This window comes from Pogona vitticeps, chromosome 5 (assembly GCF_051106095.1).
Source record: "Pogona vitticeps strain Pit_001003342236 chromosome 5, PviZW2.1, whole genome shotgun sequence".
In the NCBI taxonomy this organism is placed as follows: Eukaryota; Metazoa; Chordata; class Lepidosauria; order Squamata; family Agamidae; genus Pogona; species Pogona vitticeps.
In genome coordinates, this window is record NC_135787.1 from 99,825,673 (window position 1) to 99,848,384 (window position 22,712).

Below are 22,712 nucleotides of genomic sequence, written 5' to 3' on the forward strand. Positions count from 1 at the left end.
GTTCTTGGTCCTGCTCCTATCCCCCCTACACTGTGTACATTGTATAAAACTCTGTAGCCCAGATAGTGTGCTTCATGTGTCTGAAGAGGTGGGTTGTGATCCATGAAAGCTCACACTGAAATAAATGTGTTTGCATTAGAAGGTGCCACAATTTTTTTCATTGTTTTTGCTGAGACAGATTAAATGCTTATTCCTCTGGAAAATGTTGTATTGTAGAACATATTTAGGGGAACAGGAGCCAGCAATACGTTTTATTTGCTACTAAGCTGTTGGCTTCCCCCTCTCCCCCAATTATTAATGCTTGAAAGTTTGACATTTGAAAAGGCCTGTTCTCAGGTATTTCTCGAAGTCAAAAGCCAAGTCATGTTCTAATCACAGAAGGTATTATTCTCCATGGATCAAGGAGCACCAGAGTCAGTGAGGTACAGAAAGAAAACTGTGTGTTCTCAGGTGATGGCCGTGATACTCAATCCAGTTAGGGTAGCCCGCTAGAGGTTCCAGAATGGAGTCTCTTTGTCCCTGCCTCAGGTGAAGAGGTTCACTGAATAAACCCAGGGTGAGGCAAGTAGAAAACCTCCTCTGTGTGGGCTCATTCCTTTCGAGTTGTGCATTTGTGAGGGCTTTTTGTTCTGTGGAGCACAGAATGGTGTCTTATTGCACATTATGGATGTCTCTACATTCTGTATCTTACTATGTTGTTTTAATAAGGTGGATTGTAGTTTACAGCCTAATCATAAGTCAGAACCACCTTGCTTGATCAGGCCATAGCCTAATCCCACATCCTGTTTCAAGCAATGCCCGATTAGTACAGTGCTGAATTTGGCCCAGTTGCTTACCTTGTCATCTTGGGTTACCACACATAAATATGCAGGGTGCAAAAATGACTTAGTTGGTCAGAAAACACAACAATGATGATAATGATTGATGTTGAAAGGGAGAGCTTCCTCAGCATAGTGATGCTTCATATAGGTTAGTTTGAATCTTAGTTCGGGCTGCCGAAGCACATACATGTTGGTTTTTTATTCAGCTGAACAATTATGCTGTGTTTTGATATTTTGTGTTAATAAGTATCTGGGAGTAAGGAAACAAATCCAGCACCATCCAGCCAGATACCTCTGGAAGCTCACAAACAGGCTGTGAAATCATCCCACCCACCCTTAGTTCACCCCATCATCATGCTATACAGGGAATTCTGCTTGCCATTACCAAGTGGAAAATTCAATGGTAACAGATTCTGCAGTCTAAACATGCAAGGTGAGAAGAACGTCCTCCAACATTTGCTCTTTCTTCAGGAAAAGGTGAGCAGAGCACATTAAGCCATGATTTAGATCCCCTCCCCTTCATTCCAATTCCCCATTTGTAGGAGTGTGGAGGAGCATTTTGAAATGCAAGTAGCCCATGCTGTTAAAATACCAGCTGAGTCCTGAAATGATCGTCTAATAGTGGTATTGAGACAGTATGGGGTGGGGTGAAAATAATAACGCTACAAGTATAGGTTCCTATCCTATATCTTCACACAAAAAGGCTTCTTATTTTCTGTTCCTTATAATTTGACTTCTGTAATTCCTACATGTGAGTTTTAAAGCAGAGATGTGTCACCATTGAAGACTGGAAAGCTGAGTCTGATTTGGGGGGGGGGGGGGCGCTTCATACAGCATGCATCCATGTGCATCATATACCTTTATTCATTTGTCTGTTGACAGACGTATACACTACAGCACCCCCAGAAAAGCAAGAACACTCTTCCTCCAAATTATCTCTCTCTGTAAATTTCAATCTTAGCACTGAGGACTGGAAAGTTGAAACTTGATGGGACATGCTGATACTCTCCAGATGCTGAGGAAAGAGTCAGAAAGCACTGAACATTGGACAGTGCACACCACTGTATGCTTGGCATGGACAAGTTAGTAGAAAGTAAGGAGGCAGATACATGATGGTTTGAATGGATGTATGAAATCTGTGCATTGGAAATGAAGATATTTGTTAAGCAAATTGGAAAATGACATTCACAACAGTGGGGAAAGGTGATGAGTAACTTGTCAAGTTGTGCTGAATGTGATCGGGTATGAATTGGGTTCTCTCCAATTCATTATATGTGTTTTCTGCTCTACATTATGTATGAATTAATTAACCTGAAACAAAAAAACAAAAACAAAATGGGTTTCATGATTTCAGTTCTCTTTGGCTCCTTGGCAGGAAAGGGGTTAACTACCAGGCACCAGACTTCAAGAGAAAGGAACTCTGCTGCCATTCTCTCTGAATGCAAGGAGAGTGTGCAACGGGAACAGTCTTTGTGCTAGCAATCTGCCCCCATATCTATCTGCTCCCATAACCAACCTTAAAGCAGCCACAAGTCTAACAATGTAATTGTGCATGAATTTGCAAATACAGTAGGTCTTTTCTGTGTTTAATGTTGTGGAGTAATCCTGCCTGTCTTTGTGCGAACAGAATATATGGAGAACAAGGAACAGCCACATCCACAGAGTTCAGGTAAGAAAAGTGATACTGTGCTTCAGTTGAGTTTTGCAATGGCTGCATTAGTGCGTGTGTTTTAATTGTTTCCATCTTTTATGTCTTATGCTAATCCATTATGTACTATCTATTTTCCTGGGAGATGAAAGATCAAATGTCAATGTTTTTGGAAACCTTGAGATGGAGGATTGATATTTGTTATACTTACATACAGTACCTATTCGTTGCAGGCTGAGAATTAAAAGTCTGGAGAGAATCAGAATTATGAGCCAACACTTTGTTTCTTTTACACAGAAATCTGGCGGCAAATCTTCTTATAAGAGGTAATGAGATAAACATGATCCATAAAAGGGAAGTGCAGTGATGAAATAATGAATAAGACTCCAATCCAGCACCCTTGCACCTTGCCTGGAGGTAGGGTTCAGTGGGACATATCTCTGAGTAGATATGTGTGGGATTGTATTACTAAATTAATAAAGTACATCTAACCCTGCAGTAAATAAAAGCCGAAATGAAAAGTGACGGCTGATGTCAAAACCATTACTGAATAACTTAATGTAATAATTTCACATGATTATAATTATATAAGTTAAAAAGTGGTGACCGATCATAACCATCTGCTGCACATACTATTTATTCAGCAGAATAAATACTATAGAGGTAGAATATAATTATATATGACATTATGCTTGTAACAGCCCAAATAAGACACAAGCAAAAGTATTGTGGCATTTTTAAGACTAATGTACAGTATACAGTAATTTATTTCAGTATGAGCTTTTGTAGATAACAATGGATTTCCACAAAATCAATCTGCAAATCACAAAAGCTCGCAGAAATAAAATTATTGGTTTTAAAAGTGCCACAAGACTTCTCTTTGTGTTTGTTTTGCTGTTGGAGCGGTCTAATATGGCTATCTTTGTGACAACTGATCATTACTGTGTGAATTTTTTCAGTCCTATTGACTAAATTAGACTAAATATAACAAATATAAAGCCACTTGGCTTTACATAACAAATACACAGCCACTAGACACTGTTCCAAGTTCTCTATTCAGAACATGTTACCATAGTCTCTTGAGACTGAAGGATGCCTAATCTACCTAGAAGCCACTTGGCTACTGAATGGAAAAGTGTTGTCTGTATTGTTGTAACTTTTTATTTACCACTCCAAACTTATGCCATAAGAATCTTTTTGGCCACATGTAAAACTGTGCCTTTGTGGTCATCTCTTTCCATTGTTCAAAGATGACAGTTGTAGATAGGTTGTCACCATATCTTTTGAAATCTAACTTGTGATCAAAAAGACCTATCTGACTACCCTGTTCCCCTGAAAATAAGACCTAACCTGAAAATAAGCTCTATTATGACTTTTCAGGATGGTCGTAATATAAGCCCTATTCCAAAAATAAGCCCCAATTAAGTGAAACCCCGCCCTCCACCATCGTGCAGCAACCAGAAGTTGACATGACTGTACAGTGGTGACTCGACTTACGAACGCCCCTACCTATGAACATTTAGACTTACGAGCAGCTCCGCTCACAAAATTTTGCTTTGACTTGTGAGTGGAGCTTCAATGTACGAACAGAAAAAGGCAGGGGGGAAAGGCGGGAAATTCAAACCATTGGTGGCGACAAGGCCGCTTCTTTGTAGCTCTTTCGCCCCAATGGATAGAGCAGGGGGTCAGGGAACTTTTTTACTCCTGGGGTGCAGGGGGAGGAAGGAGAGGCGGGGACAGCTCCGGATCGCCGCTGGGTGCAGGAAGCCAGTGCGCTACCTGTCCATCCCTGGTGTGGGTCTACTCATGAGTAAGGCCCACGAAAGACCTGCGGTGGTGGCGCAGGAGGAGGAAAGAGAAGCAGGGCGGCTTCAGTTTGCTGCTGGGCACAGGAAGCTTTCGGTGTGCTTTAAAAAATTTTGGCATTGTTTTTGAAGTGCTGGAATGGATTAATCCTGTTCCCATGCATTTCAATGGGAAATGGTGCTTCAACTTACGAACATTTTGAGTTACGGCCACTGTTCCAATATGGATTAATTTCGTAAGTCGAGGCACCACTGTGTTTGAAAAAATATAGATTGTTGTACATGAAAAAAATAAAACATCCCCTGAAAATAAGCCCTAATGCATTTTGGAGCAAAAATTAACATAAGACCTGTCTTATTTTCGGGGAAACACGGTAGTAGAGGACAATATACATATGTAGTGTACTCCACAGATATCCAGGAGTGTATTGATACATACATTTAAAGAAAAATGACTAGCAACAATAACAAAGCGACCTAATAAATGCTCAGGAGCATCCATGACTTACAGAAAGTTGAGGGCAGCTGAGGCACAGAATGTTCAGAAATCGGATTTAAAAATTCAAAAAGAAAACAAAAACAAGAAAGGAGGGGGAGATAGACCAGATTGAGACCTTGACAGTGTATCACAGTGGTTTGTGAAGGTAGACACACACCAATCACATCCATAATGGAAGAACATGAGATGCCACAGAGTTCTGTGAAAAGTACCACCCTTTCCTGTGCATGTTCTCCTGGAACTAAATCTTATGGTGTGCATTTAAGGTTGCAATTCTAAACTCACATAGCTTAGCATAGCCAGGGTTATGTTAAGTAGCAGATGTGTAGGGATAGCTAGGCAATTTAAGTACTATAATTAAATTAAAAGATACAGTTAAGGATGTTCACAATAAGTAGGACAATTAAAAATAAATGTGACATTCTACCAATTTAAGAAATAACTGAACTGTTTTGTTTCTACTACAGTGTTGCCTGATAAAATTTGTCTATTTACTGCTTATTTTGCCAGGTCTACTCAGATTAAACATAGTCCACATAAGACCTTGGAGAACAACTTAAAGTGCCCAATAACTGTTTGAAATACAGGAAGGAATCAGTCCTTATGTTCTTCAAAGACTCTTTCATCATTCCACAAACTCCAGAGATGGGCGTGTGGGGTGACATTGTCCCAGGCAATTGCAAATGCCTTCCTCATTCCAGCACACTCGTATCCAAAATATCTTGAGTATATGCTGTGTGAAGGTTGTGCAGTCCAACAGTGTCATTAACACACCACAGGAGGCGCTCTCTGGTGGACAATGCTTCTGCTTTGGAGAAGAGACTTCTGCCAGTCTCAATCCGCAGATAAATTTCTGCTAATGGCCATGTTGGAGGTCTTTCTGCTTTTGAGCTTGGTGTGGAGAACAGACTCCCTTTGCTCACCCACTACTTTTTTCAAAAACTGTTGGATCCGACGATTCCCAGGCCTTACCATTGATCTGGAACATTCGCAGAGGCGAGGAGCCCACGTCCTCAAGTTATACACAGAACTGACAGCACAACAGTGCAGTCGGAAATGTTGCCTCCTGAAAAATGGTAAGGATTTGTTTACTTCCTCTGTAAAGAATGAAAGTAAGTAGTCGTTTCTAAAAACAATATTTTATTTTTTTACTTTCATCAAGATATGAAATGTATGTGCCAAATCTGTTTTCCTGTGCTCTGTCACATGCTAGAAGATGGCTGGGGAAAACGTTGCCCTTCATAGGTTGTCGAACGGTAACTCAAGCCAGCCCGGACCAGTTGCTCTACTGGCTAGGACTTTGGAGATTTGAAGTCTAATTCCACAAGCCAACTGAAAAAATAGTGGTGCCCCAAACAAAACGTTATAGCTATGAAACTGGGCCTTGGATCAGCACCTAATTTTGCACAGATATAGCAGAAAGTTTGCTCTTGCTCTGTACCAAATTTGGGGATGTTTGGGCAAATAACACTGTTCTTACCTCATGCAGAAGCTAGCAACCAGCAATTTACAGCCCATTGGAAAAAAAGATGAAATCCATTTATAAGACAAAATTTGCTTACCTGAAAAAGAACACATTCATTTTAGCTGCTTTTTTCATTCACAATAATTGAGCAGTTCATGGCTCTAATTCAGACATTTTAATTAGTGCTTTTACCTAAAACATATGAAATCTGCTGGCTTTTTAATAACTTTGAACATTCTAACCTGACTTATTTGCATAGCATAGCATTCTGAGCAATCAGAATGTGTCTGGAGTCAGCCAGGCAGCTATACAGAGCAGGTGTCAGAAGCCTTTCACTTTTAACCCTGTCATGGTGTTCGGTGTGAAAGAAACCATTTAACTCCTTCCTGGCCAAACATTTTTAAATCCAGCCTATGAGAATATTTGAAAAGATCCATTCAGGAGCCAGGGACATACTGGAATTCTGATGCAAATGCACCCCCTCTAAAATGTCTGGCAAAAACTCTCTCCTGATTACTGTTCCCTCTTTGCCTCCAGCTGCTTGACCCTGCATCACCATGGCTGCAATTCTTTTCAGCCAGGCTTGAGGCAATTGGCAGGTAGAGGAAAAGTAATCCAAGCAGCATTCTGCAGTTGGCTGGTTTCAGCCTCCTGCCACTGTTCTTGAGTATCTGGACAGATCCACATGATTTTCTAGATATAATCCTCCCTAAACCATTGTCAGATCATAGAACCCATTTGCACCCACAGACGACATCACAGAAATAATGGCACCTTCAGTGCATGGCATTGCAGTGGCGCAAAAATGCGACTCATGGATTCATGTAATTTTTCTGCAGGGTCATCCCCAAACCATTTTCCAATGACCATCAGTGCCCATGGACTACAAGACAGAAATCATGGTTCTCCCAGCACATGGCTTTGCGGTGACTCAGAACACCAAACCAAGGCAGAAATGCTCATGGAACCACATGATTTTTTTCTGGAAGATTATCCCCAAACCACTGTCCACTCATAGGTCCCATTTTGTGCCCATAGATTACAATACAGAATATATGGGTTCCCCAGCACATGGCTTTGCAGTGGTGCAAAAATATGGATCCAACATATGGATCCTTGTGGATCTACATTATTTGTATGCAGGACCATTCCCAAAGACTGCACCACAGGTTTGCGGTGATGCAAAAATATAGATCTGATTCACTATCTTCATGGAGCCACATGATTTTTATGCAGGATCATCCACAAGCCATTGTCCAGTCATAAGACCCATCTCTGCCCACACACTAAAACACAGAAATAGTGGGTACCTGAGCACATGGCTTTTCAGTGGCGCAAAACACCAGTCCAAGGGAGAGATGCCCATGATTCCACATTATTTTTTATGTAGGATTATCCCCAAACCACTCTTCCATCACAGGACCCATTTGTTCCTGGTAGACACCACAGAAATAATGGGTCCTTCAGTGCATAATTGCAGTGATTTAAAAATGTGGATATGGATCCACATGATCATCCCCAAACAACTGAACAGCCATAAGTCCCATTTGTGCCCATAGATTACAACACCGAAATTATGGGTCCCTGAGTGTATGGCTTTGCATGGGTGCAAAAACACCAATCCAAGGTGCAGATGATGATTATGATGGCAATGACAACAACAACCTTAGAATTGCAGAGCTGGAAGGGACCTTATGGATCATCAAGTCCAGCCCGTCAAGGAAGCACAGTGGGGAATCGAACTCCCTACCTCTGGTTTCGCAGCCAGAGACCTGAACCAAATTGTTATCCAGCAATTCTTGGATCGACATGATTTTTATATAGAAGCATCCCCAAACCACTATCCAATCACAGGGCCCATCTGTGCCCACAGACTACATCACAGAAATCATGGGTCTCCGAGCACATGGCTTTACAGTGGTGCAAAAACATGGATCCGATGCACAGATTCTCATAGTCACATGATTTTTATGTAGGATCATCCCCAAAGCACTGTCCAGTCATAGGCCTATTTGTGCTCATAGATTACAACACATAAATCATTATTCCAGACATATTCTGATTAGTCAGAATGCTATACTATGCAAATAGTTCAGTCATTTAGAATGTTCGCGTTTCCATTATACAGTGGTGCCTTGACTTACGAACTTAATCCGTATTGGAACGGTGGCCGTAAGTCAAAACATTTGTAAGTTAAAGCACTATTTCCCATAGGATTGCATTGAAAACCAATTAATCCATTCTGGCTGAAGGGAAAAAAAAAACCAAATATAAATAAATAAATAAAAAATAAAACACTCTAAGTCCCACGTTGGGACTGCAAAAATAAAAATCCAAAAATAAACATTGGAGCAAGTCCCATGCTGAGACTGCCAAAACAAACAAACAAACAAACAAACAAAAAAACCAAAGCAACACAGAAACGTAATACCCCCCAGCCCAAACCTACCCTCCAAAACCCACCCAGAACAATTTTTTTAAAAGGAAAAAGCAGCACCTTACCAGTCCAAAGCCTCTGTGGAGACTTCGAAAGCACCGGCACCCGGCTGCTTCTCCTTCCTCCTCCTGCGCCGCTGCCACACGCCCCGTCCACGGAGCCCCTCTGACCCATGCCTTTGGCAGTGCTTACTCACGAGTAGACCCACAACATTGGTGATACCTACTCATGAGTAAACCCATGCCAGGGATGGGCAGGGAACACACTGGCTTCCTGCGCCTAACGGCCTGCTCTAACTGTTGGGGCGAAAGAGCTACAAAGAAGCAGCCTCTTTGCCACCAACTGTATTTCCCGCCTTTTTCCCCTGCCTTTTCCCGTTCGTAAGCCAATGCTCTGGCTGCAAGTCAAAGCAAAATTTTGCAGCCGGAGTTGTTCATAAGTCAAATTATTCGTAGGTCAGGCCATTTGCGAGTCAAGGCACCACTGTATATGCATGGTAGGATAGACTCAGATTACTCATTTTTTGCTTGAGAGTTCAGACTTGACCTGATTGCTGAGCACCCACTTGTTTGCTTTTCTGGCTGTCTTTAGTATCTCAATCAATACATTTTAAATGACTTGATTTTTATCCCTGTCTTTCTTCACTGTCTTCCTTTCACATAATATGCATGATTTTGATCTTGCTTTCCAGTGACGTTCTTTGCTAACTCCAGCCTCTTCCTTTTAAAAAAGAATTCAAAAAAGCAATGGGGCATACAGTGGTGCCTTGACTTACGTACGTCCCCACTTATGACTATTTTGACCTACGACCAGCTCTGGCTGCAAAATTTTGCTTCGACTTGCGACCGGAGCTTCGAGTTACAACCAAAAAGGGAGGGGGAAAGGGAGGAAATTCAAATGTACTAACCATTGGTGGCAAAGAGGCTGCTTCTTTTTAAGTGTTTCGCCCCAACGGTTAGGGAAAAGGATGCAGTGGCAAGGGGAGGCAGCGGCATGTCCCTTGGCATTCCTTGCCGCCCTCCACAGGGCCGATGTCAAAGCTGCTGCTGGGTCCCAGTCCTCGGCGTGGAGGAGGAGGGCCCCCCGATCCCAGCTCCTGGAGGAAGGGTCCTCCCGCGCTGCCTCCTCCTCCTTCATGGCGTGGTGTGCCAGAGCCGGTGCCGTAGTGGGAGGCAGCATCGGGCACCACCGGCGGGCGAGTCAGCTGCTGCTCAGGGGCCCAGTAGCATCGGCGGCATCGGCCCCACGGCGGCGAGGAGCAGCGCCGCCCGACGTGGTTGCCCCAGCGAGCAGCCGCTGGAGCAGCTGCCATTGCCGGAGGCGTCGGGCACCCCCAGCTGGCTCCAGCGGCTGCGTCGGGCCTCGGCACACCTTGCCACCCTTTGCTGGGCCGATACCATTTCTGCTGCTGGGTCCATGAGCAGCAGGTGGCTTGCCCGCTGGTGGTGTCCAAGACCGCCTCCCACTCTGGCACCAGCGCTCCTTGCTGCCCTCCACGGGGCCACTGCCGCCGGCACTGCTAGGTCCCTGAGCGTAGCGGGCTCAGCTCGGTTAGAGTGAGTGTCATCGGAAGAGGCTTGGAACTGCCTAGTAAGGTAAGGTGCTGCTTTTTGCTTTTTAAAAACTGTTCTGGGAGGGTGCTGGAGGGTGGTTTTGGACTGGGGGGCTTATGTTTCTGTGCTGTGTTGGTGTTTGTTTTTTGGTGATTTTTTTTTTTTTTGCAGTACCAGTGTGGGACTTGCTCCGTTTATTTTCAGTGTTTCGTTTTTTTATTTTTATTTTTATTTTTTGCAGCCCCAGCGCGTTCCTATGGGGCTTGCAGTGTTTTATTTTTATTTTACTTTTTTGGTGATTTTTTTTTGGTCGGAATGGATTAATTGTGTTCCCATGCATTCCTATGGGAATGCATGCTTTGACTTACTACTATCTCAAGTTACATCCATCTTCTGGAACAGATTATGGTCGTAAGTCGAGACAACACTGTATTTGGAAATGTACACAACATACCCATAGAGTTTTTAGTCCAATATAGTTTTTCTTTTTCAGCTTGCTTAACTCAAAGAAAGTGATATGAAATTGGAACATAGCTTTCCAGTCTGCATTTGGTGGAGCGGGCATGGGAGCATTAAACGAGAGGTTAAAGCATGCGTATGTTTCTCCATTGTATGTGTTGTACCTACTTACACCTTTGCTTCACCATCTCATTAAGTCCGAAACAGCTCAGAGGGATTACAGCCACATCCAAGCAGTTCTCACTTCTTTGTTCTCTCAGTAACCACTATATACTGTAGATCATATGCTCATCTTCTGGAATCTTCTACCATTGGGTAATTCTATATAAGGAAAATTTCTGATTGGATTTGTGGTAGCATATGTATATTTAAACTTTTGTGTTAAAAAGCCAGGAAATTCAGTTCTTCAAAAAACTTCATTTATGAATGTGGGATATTGTGCTTCTGTACCCACAATTCAAAAAGCCAGTAAATGGCACAAAATTGCTGCATAATATCAGGCCCATGTTGCCAGCAGGAAAAATGATACCAAGCTTTACATAGCAAAGGGCAGCCTGAATGTTGACAACAGCAATGGCAGCAGTCAAGATGGTCTACAGCACTGGTTCTTAACCTTGGGTTACTCAGGAGTTTTGGACTGCAACTCCCAGAAGCCTTCACCACCTGCTGTGCTGACTGGGGTTTCTGGGAGTTGCAGTTCAAAAGCATCTGAGTAACAAAGGTTAAGAACCACTGGTCTACAGGAAACCCTCTTCTGCTCACCAACATTCACGCTTGTGTGACTCCTATTTTGTTGACATTCTGTTTGCACATCTGTGTTATGTAAGGCTGATGATGCCAGCAACTGTTCAGAAATTTTTAAATAATTCTGATTATTCCTGAAGCTCTTGAATCCCTTTGTGTGTCTGGGAGGGCTGTTGGAGTTCATGGGACACAGATAATTTTACGAGTGAGGGTGATTTTGGAAATTAAAGATACCACCCACCCCATGGACCCACAATGGCTTCCTCACAATGGAAGAGATTCTGGGGAACCTCAGGACTTTGTGGTAGGAAGGAATCAAAAAATTTCTGTTTTCAAAAACTCACCATGTTTGATGATGCCACCAACCTTCTGCAGCATAGTTCTGCAAACAGGATTTTCAGCCATTAGGTGTTGTTGCCCCACTGCCATTTCTTCACATGATGTACATAAAGTGTACATCATGTGAAGAAATGGCAGTGGAGCTGGGAGAGACTCAGGAAAGGGCAAATTGTTCTGTGACAGTCTTAAATTTTGTTATTACTAGGCCACATTTCCAAGTAAATTTTTAATATTATTATTTATTTAAAATACTTTTACCCCACTTTTCTCCCCAAAAGGACCCAAGGCAGCTGAATTTACATGTGCCAGTGGCAAAGCTCATTAGGTGAAAGAAAAATGCAATTCACACTTCCCAGCTCATAGCTTCCATGTGTAGCAACTCCTCAACACATGATATATTGGAAAGAGATGCAACCTGTGAAATGTTTTCAAAGTTTTACATGAAATTTTTACTCCTGTGCCTAATTGGCTTGCATGTTGCATTTTCCCAACTGGTGGTCCCCTTTTCTTTGATCTATAGGACTAAGTCACCTCCCTGTGATTACTCAGTTCTGTGATCCTTAGCTTCACCTTTTAAAAGTCCTCCAATTCTATCTGTTGTATTCCACAGCAATACTTTGTTAGTCTTTTGAACCAAGCTTTCAAACAAAGGGCAGTTCTGTGTTACACAGTTAAGTCTCAGACTTTAGAGCAAGATACATGCTGGTAAGATAAAAAGGAATGATTGATATAAGAGCTAATAGAGTAAGCTCATCCATTACAGAAGCCCTGAATTGGCAAAGCAAAACTCACATTTAAAGGTACTTATCCTGGTAGGTAACCCTGCCAGCATACTTAATTCTGGATTGGGAATTTTGGACCATTGTCAGCTTAGTCTAATTTATGTAGTCAAATATGTACGAACAGAGTTAAATAGGGTTACCAACTCAATAAAAAAGTTTTTGATCTCTGGTTCTGTTGCAAGAAGTTTCTGTAAAAATCAAATCTGGGCCAGTTGCCTAATTTAACTCTCCCCCCTCCCCCGGCAAATCTAGACTTTCTTGGACAAAAGTCAGTAGCATTTTAATTACTACACAAATCTAAATTATGTGTGTCATGTCAGTAAATTTGTGTGCCAGGTTGTTGACTGGCAAGTGGCAGGCTACTGTGCATAAATGCATGCTCTCCAGTAAAAACCTGTGTCCTCTGGTAACACACAAGTCTCTTGGTGTGTAGAACAGAATGGAATGTGCCTTCCTTCCTTTTAGGATAACCAGCCACTTTCCTACACAGTAAATAGAAACACGCCTGAGTTTGTGAATTGACAAGAGATGCAGCCAAGCCTCCCTTTGATAATTATGAGAGGTGCCTACAGACAGTCTTCTCATTCACATATTACATCTTTCAGTGTATAGATACTTGTAACATGCAAGTCTAGTAATGTGTGCATAAAAGGTAATGTACACATGAATAAAGGGTAATGTTTATATACAAAGTAGTCAACTAGTAAGCACACACAGGGTTTGTTACCACTTAGTTTTGATTCCATTTGTTTAATATTAAATGCTCAACTTTTAATGTGCCTTATTTTTATTATGCTGTGAGATTGAACAAAAAGCTCATCCTGTTGACAGACTATTCCAAGGATAATGTATTACAGCGCAAAGGGGATTACAACCCCTCCTTTTAGATCTATTCAAAGTTTTTTTTCATTCCCTGCTTTTAGTTTCCTGTAACTTGGCAGTTTTCTACTATGAAACCAACCACTGGAACCTTAACTGCTTGCATGTTTATTGTCCAGCATTGGAGAGCTGTATACTGAAGCCTAAAATCAACGTTGTGTTATACAACATCACAGCAGGTAAGGTATTCTCAAGAGAAGGTTGTGTGCCATTTACAAATATGTGTTAAAATATTTTTTCCAAATTAAAGGACACTTTAGAAGACAGAAATTTGGAGCACATGGGGATAGAGGACGTAACCATACTCCACACTGAATAATTTCTGACTAGCGCTTCTCTGAATTATTTTATTTAAGCTGCTATTGTTAAAAAAAAAAGGGGGGGAAAGACCTCCCTTACATCCATCTTGCCATGAACTTTTGGAATTTTTAAGTTCTTCACACTGGTACAAGCATGATGAAGTAGTGCTTTGATCCATGAAAGCTCGTGTACTATATGATGATTTTTTTAAATGGTCTACAAAAGTATCACCTATTTTTGCATTTGTATTTTATTCTGTTTGAACCACATGGTCTCCCTTACATTTGTTCATTAAGATGCATCATTAGCTCCACAAAAGTACCAGAAAGTTTGCATTATACATCAAAACAAGATAAAAGTAAAGAAAAAATAATAAAAGAACAAATAAAAAGAATAAAATGTAGTGGCACCTTAAAGACTGTCATTTTTTTTCAATGTGAGCTTTCGTGAACTTTGCATTTCCAATGTGCCTAAATTTATTTATTTATTTATTTATTTATTTACTTACTTACTTACTTACTTACTTACTTACTTACTTACTTACTTACTTACTTACTTACTTACATCCCAATCCCAAAGAAGGGCAGTGCCAAAGAATGCTCCGACTACCGTACAATTGCATTCACTTCACACGCTAGCAAGGTCATGCTCAAAATCCTCCAAGGCAGGCTTCAGCAGTATCTGGACCGAGAACTCCCAGAAGTACAAGCTGTTTTTTGAAGGGGCAGAGGAACTAGAGACCAAATTGCTAACAAGCGCTGGATTATGGAGAAAGCCAGAGAGTTCCAGATAAACATCTACTTCTGCTTTATTGACTATGCAAAAGCCTTTGACTGTGTGGACCACAGCAAACTATGGCAAGTCCTTAAAGAAATGGGAGTGCCTGACCACCTTGTCTATCTCCTGAGAAAAGCTGTATATTGTCCCCCGGCTTATTTAACTTATATGCAGAATACATCATGTGAAAGGACAAACTCCGATATGCAGATGATACCACTGTGATGGCAGAAAGTGAGGAGGAATTAAATAACCTCTTAATGAGGGTGAAAGAGGAGAATGCAAAAAATGGTCTGAAGCTCAAGATCAAAAAAACTAAGATCATGGCCACTGGTCCCATCACCTCCTGGCAAATAGAAGGGGAAGATATGGAGGCAGTGACAGTTTTTACTTTCCTGGCTTCATGATCACTGCAGATGGTGACAGCAGCCGTGAAATTAAAAGACGCCTGCTTCTTGCTTCTTGGGAGGAAAAGGATGACAAACCTTGACAGCATCTTAAAAAGCAGAGACATCACCTTGCCAACAAAAGTCCGCATAGTCAAAGCTATGGTTTTTCCTGTAGTGGTGTCTGGAATTGAGAGCTGGTCCATAAAGAAAGCTGACCACTGAAGAATTTATATTTTTGAATTGTGGTGCTGGAGGAGACTCTTGAGAGTCCCCTGGACTGCAAAGAGAACAAACCTATCCATTCTAAAGGAAGTCAACCCTGAGTGCTCACTGGAAGGACAGATCCTGAAGCTGAGGCTCCAATACTTTGGTCATCTCATGAGAAGAGAAGACTCCCTGGAAAAGACCCTGATGTTAGGAAAGTGTGAAGGCAAGAGGAGAAGGGGATGACAGAGGACGAGATGGCTGGACAGTGTCATCAAAGCTACCAACGTGAATTTGACCCAACTTTGGGAGGAAGTGGAAGACAGGAGGGCCTGGCGTGCTCTGGTCTATGGGGCCACGAAGAGTCGGACATGACTAAACAAATAAACAACAACAAGGCCTATTGAGGTGTTATATATATAAGTTAACTCAGTATGTAAGGATGTGAATGTGCTAGCCCCCACTCCCACAGTCATTGGGCTCACCTGAAAAGTGGGAGAAGCACTTGAATGCCTTGAGGCTGTCTGCATGGTGGCAAATGCTAATTCCTCAAGGTTGTGGCTCTCCTGGAGCACCTCCACATATACAAGACATTCTGCACCTTTCATGTAAGTAAAGAAGTTGGGGGGGAGGAGACTCCATAGCACGCTCCTCTTATGTGTTTGGTTAACCATTATAGAGAACCTCCAATTATATGTTGCCAAAAGAGAACAGAAGAGGATGCAGGTTTGCATAAAGTTTCCCTATGTTCACTTTTATGTGTAAGTGCAAATTTAATACATGGCTGTAAGAAATAGAAATGGAGTATCTGTCACAGAATGGGAGGGAAACTCTGCCCAAGTAATTGTGTGCGTGATCAGTCTGCTGTCTAGGTGTCAGCTCTTCAGTAGCCTACTAACTCTGAAGCCTTCCTTGGAGCTTCTGATCTTTCAGTGGGACTTGGACTGGAGAGGTCTTCAAATTCACACATATGATTGTCTTTTGTAAACAAGACACTTGACCACCCTGGTTGCAGTTCCATAAACCAAGTTCATTTGGAGCAACCTCTCATGCCATTTGGTTGCTGTGCCCAGCACATTCTTTTGCTATTAAGGCACAATTAGATCCTCTGCCGGGTTTGAAGGAAACAAAGTAAAGGTGCTGCTGTTAGAATCCAGCTTGAAAGAGCATTTATGAGTTTCCTGCATGAATGTATGACTATAATGGACAACTGTGTTTCAACAGCATTTTCACTGTGCTTGTATGTTGTTTGATGCCTTCAGCAGTGCCAGCCAAAACAAATAGAGCTTCCAGACTAAATGAATTTTAGGCATGCTACAAAGTGTAATTAGAAAGGTGTATTTGGGAAGGGCACTGCCATTAAACCAACACTTAATGTTTGGATTGTGCCTTAACAGGGGTGGATCCAGATGTCCTTGTTTTTCAGAAGCTCTCTTTTAAAGATATGAATACCAGGTCCTCTTTTAATAAAGGGGAAAGGCATGGAAGCGCAAGATTCGTTGATTCAGAAAAATGCCTGAATGCAACCACAAACTCAAGGTACCTTCCCCATGAGATCTCATCTTTCACAGTCATGCAACAGCTGGCTACAAACAGCACCAAGACAAATCCTGCAGATCAGTCCACCCAACAGACTACATCCACTACAAATTCAGGACCTACAACTGCATTACTGAAAGGCCATTTTACAGACATTATTTCAGAAAATAACCATTCAACAGCCATCTTTGACAATGCAACATTTCCTACTTTCTTATTCACCTTTGTCAAGAGATTGTCACATATACCCAGCCCAGCCCATATGAATAACAGCAAACACCTGAATGAAACCAAAGGTTATAGTGGAAGGAACAACACCTCTGATGACCAAGGCCAGACACCAGCTTGGAAAGGGAAGGAAAGGTGGAGCTGGTTGTTTCCAGTGGGGTTTTGTTCTTCGGTGACCTTCATTTGCTGTTGCACTATTTTCCTTGCAAGAGGATGCCAGAGAAAGAGGAAGGGCTGCTATAGACCAAGGCGGAGAGGAGTGTCAGCATCCAGGCAAAAGTAGTTTTTAAGAGCAAACATTCCAAAAAGAAGAAACAGCTGAACAACTTGCATTTCAAATGGGCAGATGGAGTGGAGTGACAGATGGGGAAGAAATGAAAATGTAGTTTTGTATATGTAGAAAAAATAAGCAATTTTGGGATTAGTTGCAGATATTGGAATGCCATTAAACTAGACCAGAATATCTAATATTTTAGCTTATGTGCTTTGTTTTGATAGGGATTATGATCACCATGGGATTTCACATTATGTGGGATCTTAAGATTCGTGTCGACATTACAACAAAATTTAGCATGAGTAGTTCCATTAAGGGGCCATGCAAAAAATGTATCTACACTTAGGACATGTTCAAATACAATTTCCACCTTCAGCACCCCACCCCCTGCAGTTTTTAAAAGAAACTTATGAGAAATTCTTATCCTGTTACACCTGTCAAGACATTGAGGTTGTAAGAAACCAAAAACCATTTAGTAAATTCATTGCTGTGGCAGAGCCAGAATCAAAGACTTCTTGACTCAACCATGAGGCACAAGATTACAACCAGAAAGGGCCCACCAAAATATGTAGCAACATCGGCACAAGATTATAAAACGTCAACTATCTGTGCATGGCATTCATGGCAGGTGATACGATAAAAGCCACATTGCAACTGTCACTTCACTCTTGTAGTTCAAGGAGCAATGTGCTCCCCTGTTTCATTTCTGCTTCGCTGTCTGCTTTATAGCTTACTTCCAGTGGATAAGCTTGCCCAATATTTGCATGCAGCTGGCTCCTTCCTCCCCTTTATTTCTATGCAGCGTTAGCAAGATATTAAATCCTCCCACAAGCACCTGAATAACAAGGTGGAATAGCATATTAATTCAAGGCCAAACCTCTCATTCAAATGTTCAGAATAGGATTAAACTGAGTACATAAGGAATAAAAGCATGACAGTCCTGCCTCTCTATTATTGCTTTCCATGTGAGGAAGGTGATGAGGGGTAGTGCTGTTACACTTCCTTTTATTTTATTTATTTATTTATTTATTTTATTTATACCCCGCCTATCTGTTCAAAATGACCACTCTAGGCGACATATAAAAACACAGTAAAATGTACATATAACAAAAAACCAATATACTAAACAATAACAATAGGTAACCAACAATAAACAATAGACATATTTTTCAAGATGGCAATATAACAAAAAATAGATTAAAGAAGAAGAGATTAAGTGTTATCTGGAGGGAAAGCCTACTCAAACATCCAAGTTTTAAGATGGGTCTTAAAAATACCCAGCAACGGGGGCCCACGAATCTCTGGAGGAAGGTTGTTCCAGAGGCGAGGAGCCACTGCCGAAAAGGCCCGTTTTCTTGTTTTTTTCCTTTCGGGCCTCCCTCGGCGTCAGGCTCCTCAGCCTCACCTCCTGACTCGATTGAGTGATCTGGGTAGTTCTTGGTGGGAGAAGGCATTCCACCAAATATCGAGGTCCTAAACCGTTTAGGGCTTTGTACGTAAGCATCAACACTTTGAAGATGCGGAACCGGGTGGGCAGCCAATGCAGTGCAGCCAGAGTGGGTGAGATGTGTTGTTATTTTTTCACTCCACAAAGAAGTCTGGCCGCTGCATTCTGCACCACCTGGAGTTTCTGCAACAGCCTCAAAGGCATTTTCTCAAATGTTATGTTCAAATGTTCTGCCAGGCTACTTCATATCCCAAAGCATGTAATGTCAAGTGCTACAGCCAGTGCAGCAGGCTATGAATATCCACAGCTTGTTCTGAGATAGCTTCCAATGACTTTTGACTCTTAGTACACACATTAGCTATTGCCTACTGTATTAATTCTAGGTATGCAGAAAGACAAGAGTACTTAAATGTTAAAATATATTCCTCGAAACATCCTTTACCGGCACCTTCTCGAAAGGAAATGTTAGTTTGAGACATCTCATTCTGGACATCGCCCTATACAGGTATTGCTTACCTGGTTTTATTTTCCAAAATGTGAGCAGGAGAGCACCCAAGTCCCTCCTTCTTTTTGTCATATTTTTCACATGGACGGTGAGACGTCTGTAGAGAAAGGAGCCTGTACATGAGCCAGTACTCTCCATTTGAAAAAAAGCGATGCCTGAGAAGGCAGGATCAGGAATTCCCCTGCTCATACATAGGAGAAAACCAGGCAAGCAATACATCCGTAAAGCTGCCTCAATCATTTTGATTTCATCTGCAAAAACCCCTGAATAGAATAAATGCAATCCCCAAAATATCCAACCACCTGAGAACATAAGGCTGGACCACGGTGCTCAAGTTTGCTGATATTCTGGGACAAGTTAAAAAATTGGAGGCAATGCAGTCACTTGTTTAATAGAGGTAATATTAAGGTTGTCAAGAACAGACTGAATAGGATTGTAAAATTTATTATGTACCTCTTCACGTGTATACATGCATTTCTACATGAAATGGTTCTTTTCTCTACAAGCCATCCAAGTTTAGTAGTCTCTTGACAGAGTTCTTATACTCTGACATATTCTTCTCTGTCTCTCCTTCATTTCTCAGTGCTACCATCGACTTTTTGTAAGCCAAAACTATATCTGAGTCCAGAAGCTCCTGTCTGCTGACTTCCTGAGTTTTCTCAGCAGCTTTTATTCGAAGCAGTGTGTCTAAAGCATTCCTCTCAGAGGTGCTGTTTTCCCAGATGTATTCCTCCATGTCAGCCTCAGTCTTTTCTTTTTCCCACTCTTCCATTTTCTGAAAAGGAAAAAAATGTTTTAGAGACAAAGCTGAAGGAAATGGTCAATACTTCAGAAATTACTCCAGTCATTTAGGGTGCTGCCTTTCAAGAGAGTCTGGTGGTCTTTTGAGAACTTAGCAAAATGTTCCTCAGTGAGGCTTCTCAAGGACAGTTTGATCTCCCAAACTAATTTTCCTCTGTAATATGCAGCCACATGGGTAGAAACAATCAGACCCCCCACCCCATCCATGAGACCCATCGCACAGGGGTGCTTTGGAAAACACAAGTTCCACAAAGGACAAGATAATTTAGCGGTATCCCTGATGGTAAAGGATAAGATGGCAATGCTATGGGTACAAAGTGTTTTGTCCATTCTGCTGATAATAGTGTCTTCATAGATCAAGTGTATATACTTATGCAGAGACTGACATAATATCAAAGCAAGTTCATTTCAGGATAGGTAAAGAAGTCTGTGAAGCATTTATCCTTCGCTATGTCTCAGAAACAGCTGACGAGCAAGAAGAAACCATTAAAAACTTAACTGAACTATTTGCTGTCATCTCAATGAAGCACCTTCATTAGCTGACAATCCCATCTGAAAATGCATTTGATCAACTATCTTTCAATCAGCCTATTAATCAAATATGCTTACGTTGAATCATAACCTATCTTGTCCCAAAGGGATGGTAACCAAAACTACCTCCAGTGGAACAGACTAAAAATTGATCAAAATCAGTAATGTTTCCATGACCATTCACAGCTTTATCCTAACACTATAAGGCCAGTCTGAAAGCTAGCTTTAAAAATCTGGTTTATAACTCTTGTTATCCAATGAGATTCTAGTGAGTCTTCAGCGGGAAGCAAGTTTCAGAACTGAGGCACAGCAGAGTTACACTCTTCTTTATTCCTTTGCTTCTTACCCAAAGCACAACAGTATCTGAAGCATACCGAAGGAGACTGGCTAAAGTATGATGAACATAGGCTATAATTTATGCTTGAGCAGATTTGAATACTATTTAATTATAAAAATATAGCAAAACCAAAACATTCATAGAACAACCAGGTATGACCTCGCTCCCCATATACTTCTAACTAACTGACCAAGCTTTTAGCTGGTTACCAATTAATGCTTGCTGCTTTACTTTCAAAAGTTGCCAAAGAAGCCTTCCATCCACTGTGCACAATAAATTGAGTTTACACGAGCCTTATGTTGGACCATACTTTCCATTATTCCCAGGCAGCATAGGACTCACAGGGGTTATGGCTTCTAGACAAAGGTTTCTAATCAGCTGTAAACAAGCATAAAAATTGAAACAACAATGCAGCGACTGTTCAACAGTATCTCCGCTATTCCATATCCCAGTGGTTCCCAAACTTTTTCAATTCGGGGCCCCCTTGAGTAGAAGCACCAGAGGCAGAGCCGGAGCAACATGGGGCGGACATGAGGCAAAGAAGCCAGAGCCGCACCAACACCTCAGCAAAGAGACAGAGTAAGGATTCTATGGTGCCCTTGGCTGGGTTTGGCAGCACCCTGGGGCATTGCAGCACACATTTTGGGAACCCCTGCCTTATCCTTTCATGTTTCACTAGAAACGGTGCACTTCTGAAAGTGAAACTTTGTTTTGCCACAAGGTGGCAGCAAATATTCACCAGTGTAATTCTGGCATTGAGAAGTCAGTGCTAGACTATCCATTCAAGAATTGTCATAGAATTAACACTTTCTTCTGGAAAAACTCTTTATTATAGTTGCTTCCTCCTTGTTATAGTTGCTTCATTGTCACCACTTAAACTATATGCCCCGGAGCAAAGTCTCCTCCCTGCTTTCATTCTGCTGATGTCTTGCTTGATGTTGATAATGCAAAATCCCACATATCAATCCTGTATGTTTACATATTAGTCTACAGCGAGATAGCTGTGGTAGGCAATTTCAGCAACAAGAAAAATAAAACAAAAAAATTATGGCACTTTTAAGATTAATCAATATATTCTGGTGAGAGTTTTTGTGGATTACAATCCATTGCTTGTGACTGAAGAAATGGATTGTAAACTACAAAAGATCGAACTGAAATAAATTTGCTGAGTGTTTAAAATGCCACATCAGTTCTCTGTATTTTCTTGATATATATGCCCATGCCCCTAACAAGGCTTTGACAAGTTGGAGCTCAAAAAAAGTGAAGAAACACACCACTAACTGATTTATTGCTTTCCAGTAAATGGTATAAATAAAGCCCTGGGTCCTATAGATCCTGTTTTACTTGGTGTCCACTTTGAATAGTATGTTGAATATATGGCTTGGAAATAGGCTGATTTAATTAGAATTGCTTATAGGGAATGTTTGCCTTTGACTCTGGAACAGTGAACCAGTTGTCTCAGTTGAGTCTGGATGATAAACTCTTGGAGCCCTCTCCCCTCTGGAGGTGAGCTTAAAATCCATTTGGGTGAGAAGAGGCCATACCTTTCCAAGAATCCTGAATTAGACCACACTACTGTGGTTGGATACTGACTGTAAGTTGCTCTGACTGAAAAACAAGGTCCGCATGTATGTATGCAATGAAATACAAAGACTCAGAAGCTATGATGAAGGACTTATTTCCACACAAGATGGTGATACTGATATGGAGAATTTAGTGGTAGAATGCTCAGGGTCAAATCCATTTTCAGCCAAAACAGTTCACTAGATGACCCTATACACTTTATAGGGCTGCTATGGAGTTTAAATGGAGCCAGCCCTACATAGATCACCTTGCACTGCTTGGAGGATGGGCATAATAGAAAATTAAAAGTCCAAAGAACTCTGCCTTGTCAGAAATCAGCATTACAGGATAGGGAGAGTTATAATTGATATTCCCAAAGTCTCCTT

The 22,712-nt window shown here is 41.5% G+C and overlaps 2 protein-coding genes across 2 annotated transcripts in view; one reads left to right on the top strand and one right to left on the bottom strand.

Annotated features, from left to right (window-relative positions):
- Positions 1–1,642: 1,642 nt before the first annotated feature.
- MANSC4 (MANSC domain containing 4) lies at positions 1,643–18,256 on the top strand. Its single transcript, XM_020785789.3, has 6 exons — positions 1,643–1,914; positions 2,449–2,490; positions 2,703–2,795; positions 5,284–5,849; positions 13,476–13,610; positions 16,499–18,256. Exons 4-6 carry the CDS (start codon positions 5,573–5,575, stop codon positions 17,149–17,151), a joined length of 1,065 nt encoding a protein of 354 aa, XP_020641448.3. The 5' UTR covers positions 1,643–1,914; positions 2,449–2,490; positions 2,703–2,795; positions 5,284–5,572; the 3' UTR covers positions 17,152–18,256.
- A 1,266-nt stretch (positions 18,257–19,522) lies between these two features.
- Positions 19,523–22,712, bottom strand: part of MRPS35 (mitochondrial ribosomal protein S35) — a 30,589-nt gene continuing 27,399 nt past the window's right edge. Inside the window, exon 8 of the mRNA XM_020785800.3 lies at positions 19,523–19,869. Coding sequence (XP_020641459.3) covers positions 19,594–19,869 — 276 coding nt within the window. The 3' untranslated portion in view covers positions 19,523–19,593. The remainder of the gene's footprint in view (positions 19,870–22,712) is intronic.

What these genes read in the sequence shown, in the direction of transcription:
- MANSC4 (XM_020785789.3), top strand. Translation starts at nt 5,573, where the DNA reads ATGCTTCTGCTTTGGAGAAGAGACTTCTGCCAGTCTCAATCCGCAGAT. An exon ending in ATGTTGCCTCCTGAAAAATG is followed by an intron (nt 5,850 to 13,475) that starts GTAAGGATTTGT and finishes CCCTGCTTTTAG; the next exon opens with TTTCCTGTAACTTGGCAGTT. An exon ending in GTTATACAACATCACAGCAG is followed by an intron (nt 13,611 to 16,498) that starts GTAAGGTATTCT and finishes GTGCCTTAACAG; the next exon opens with GGGTGGATCCAGATGTCCTT.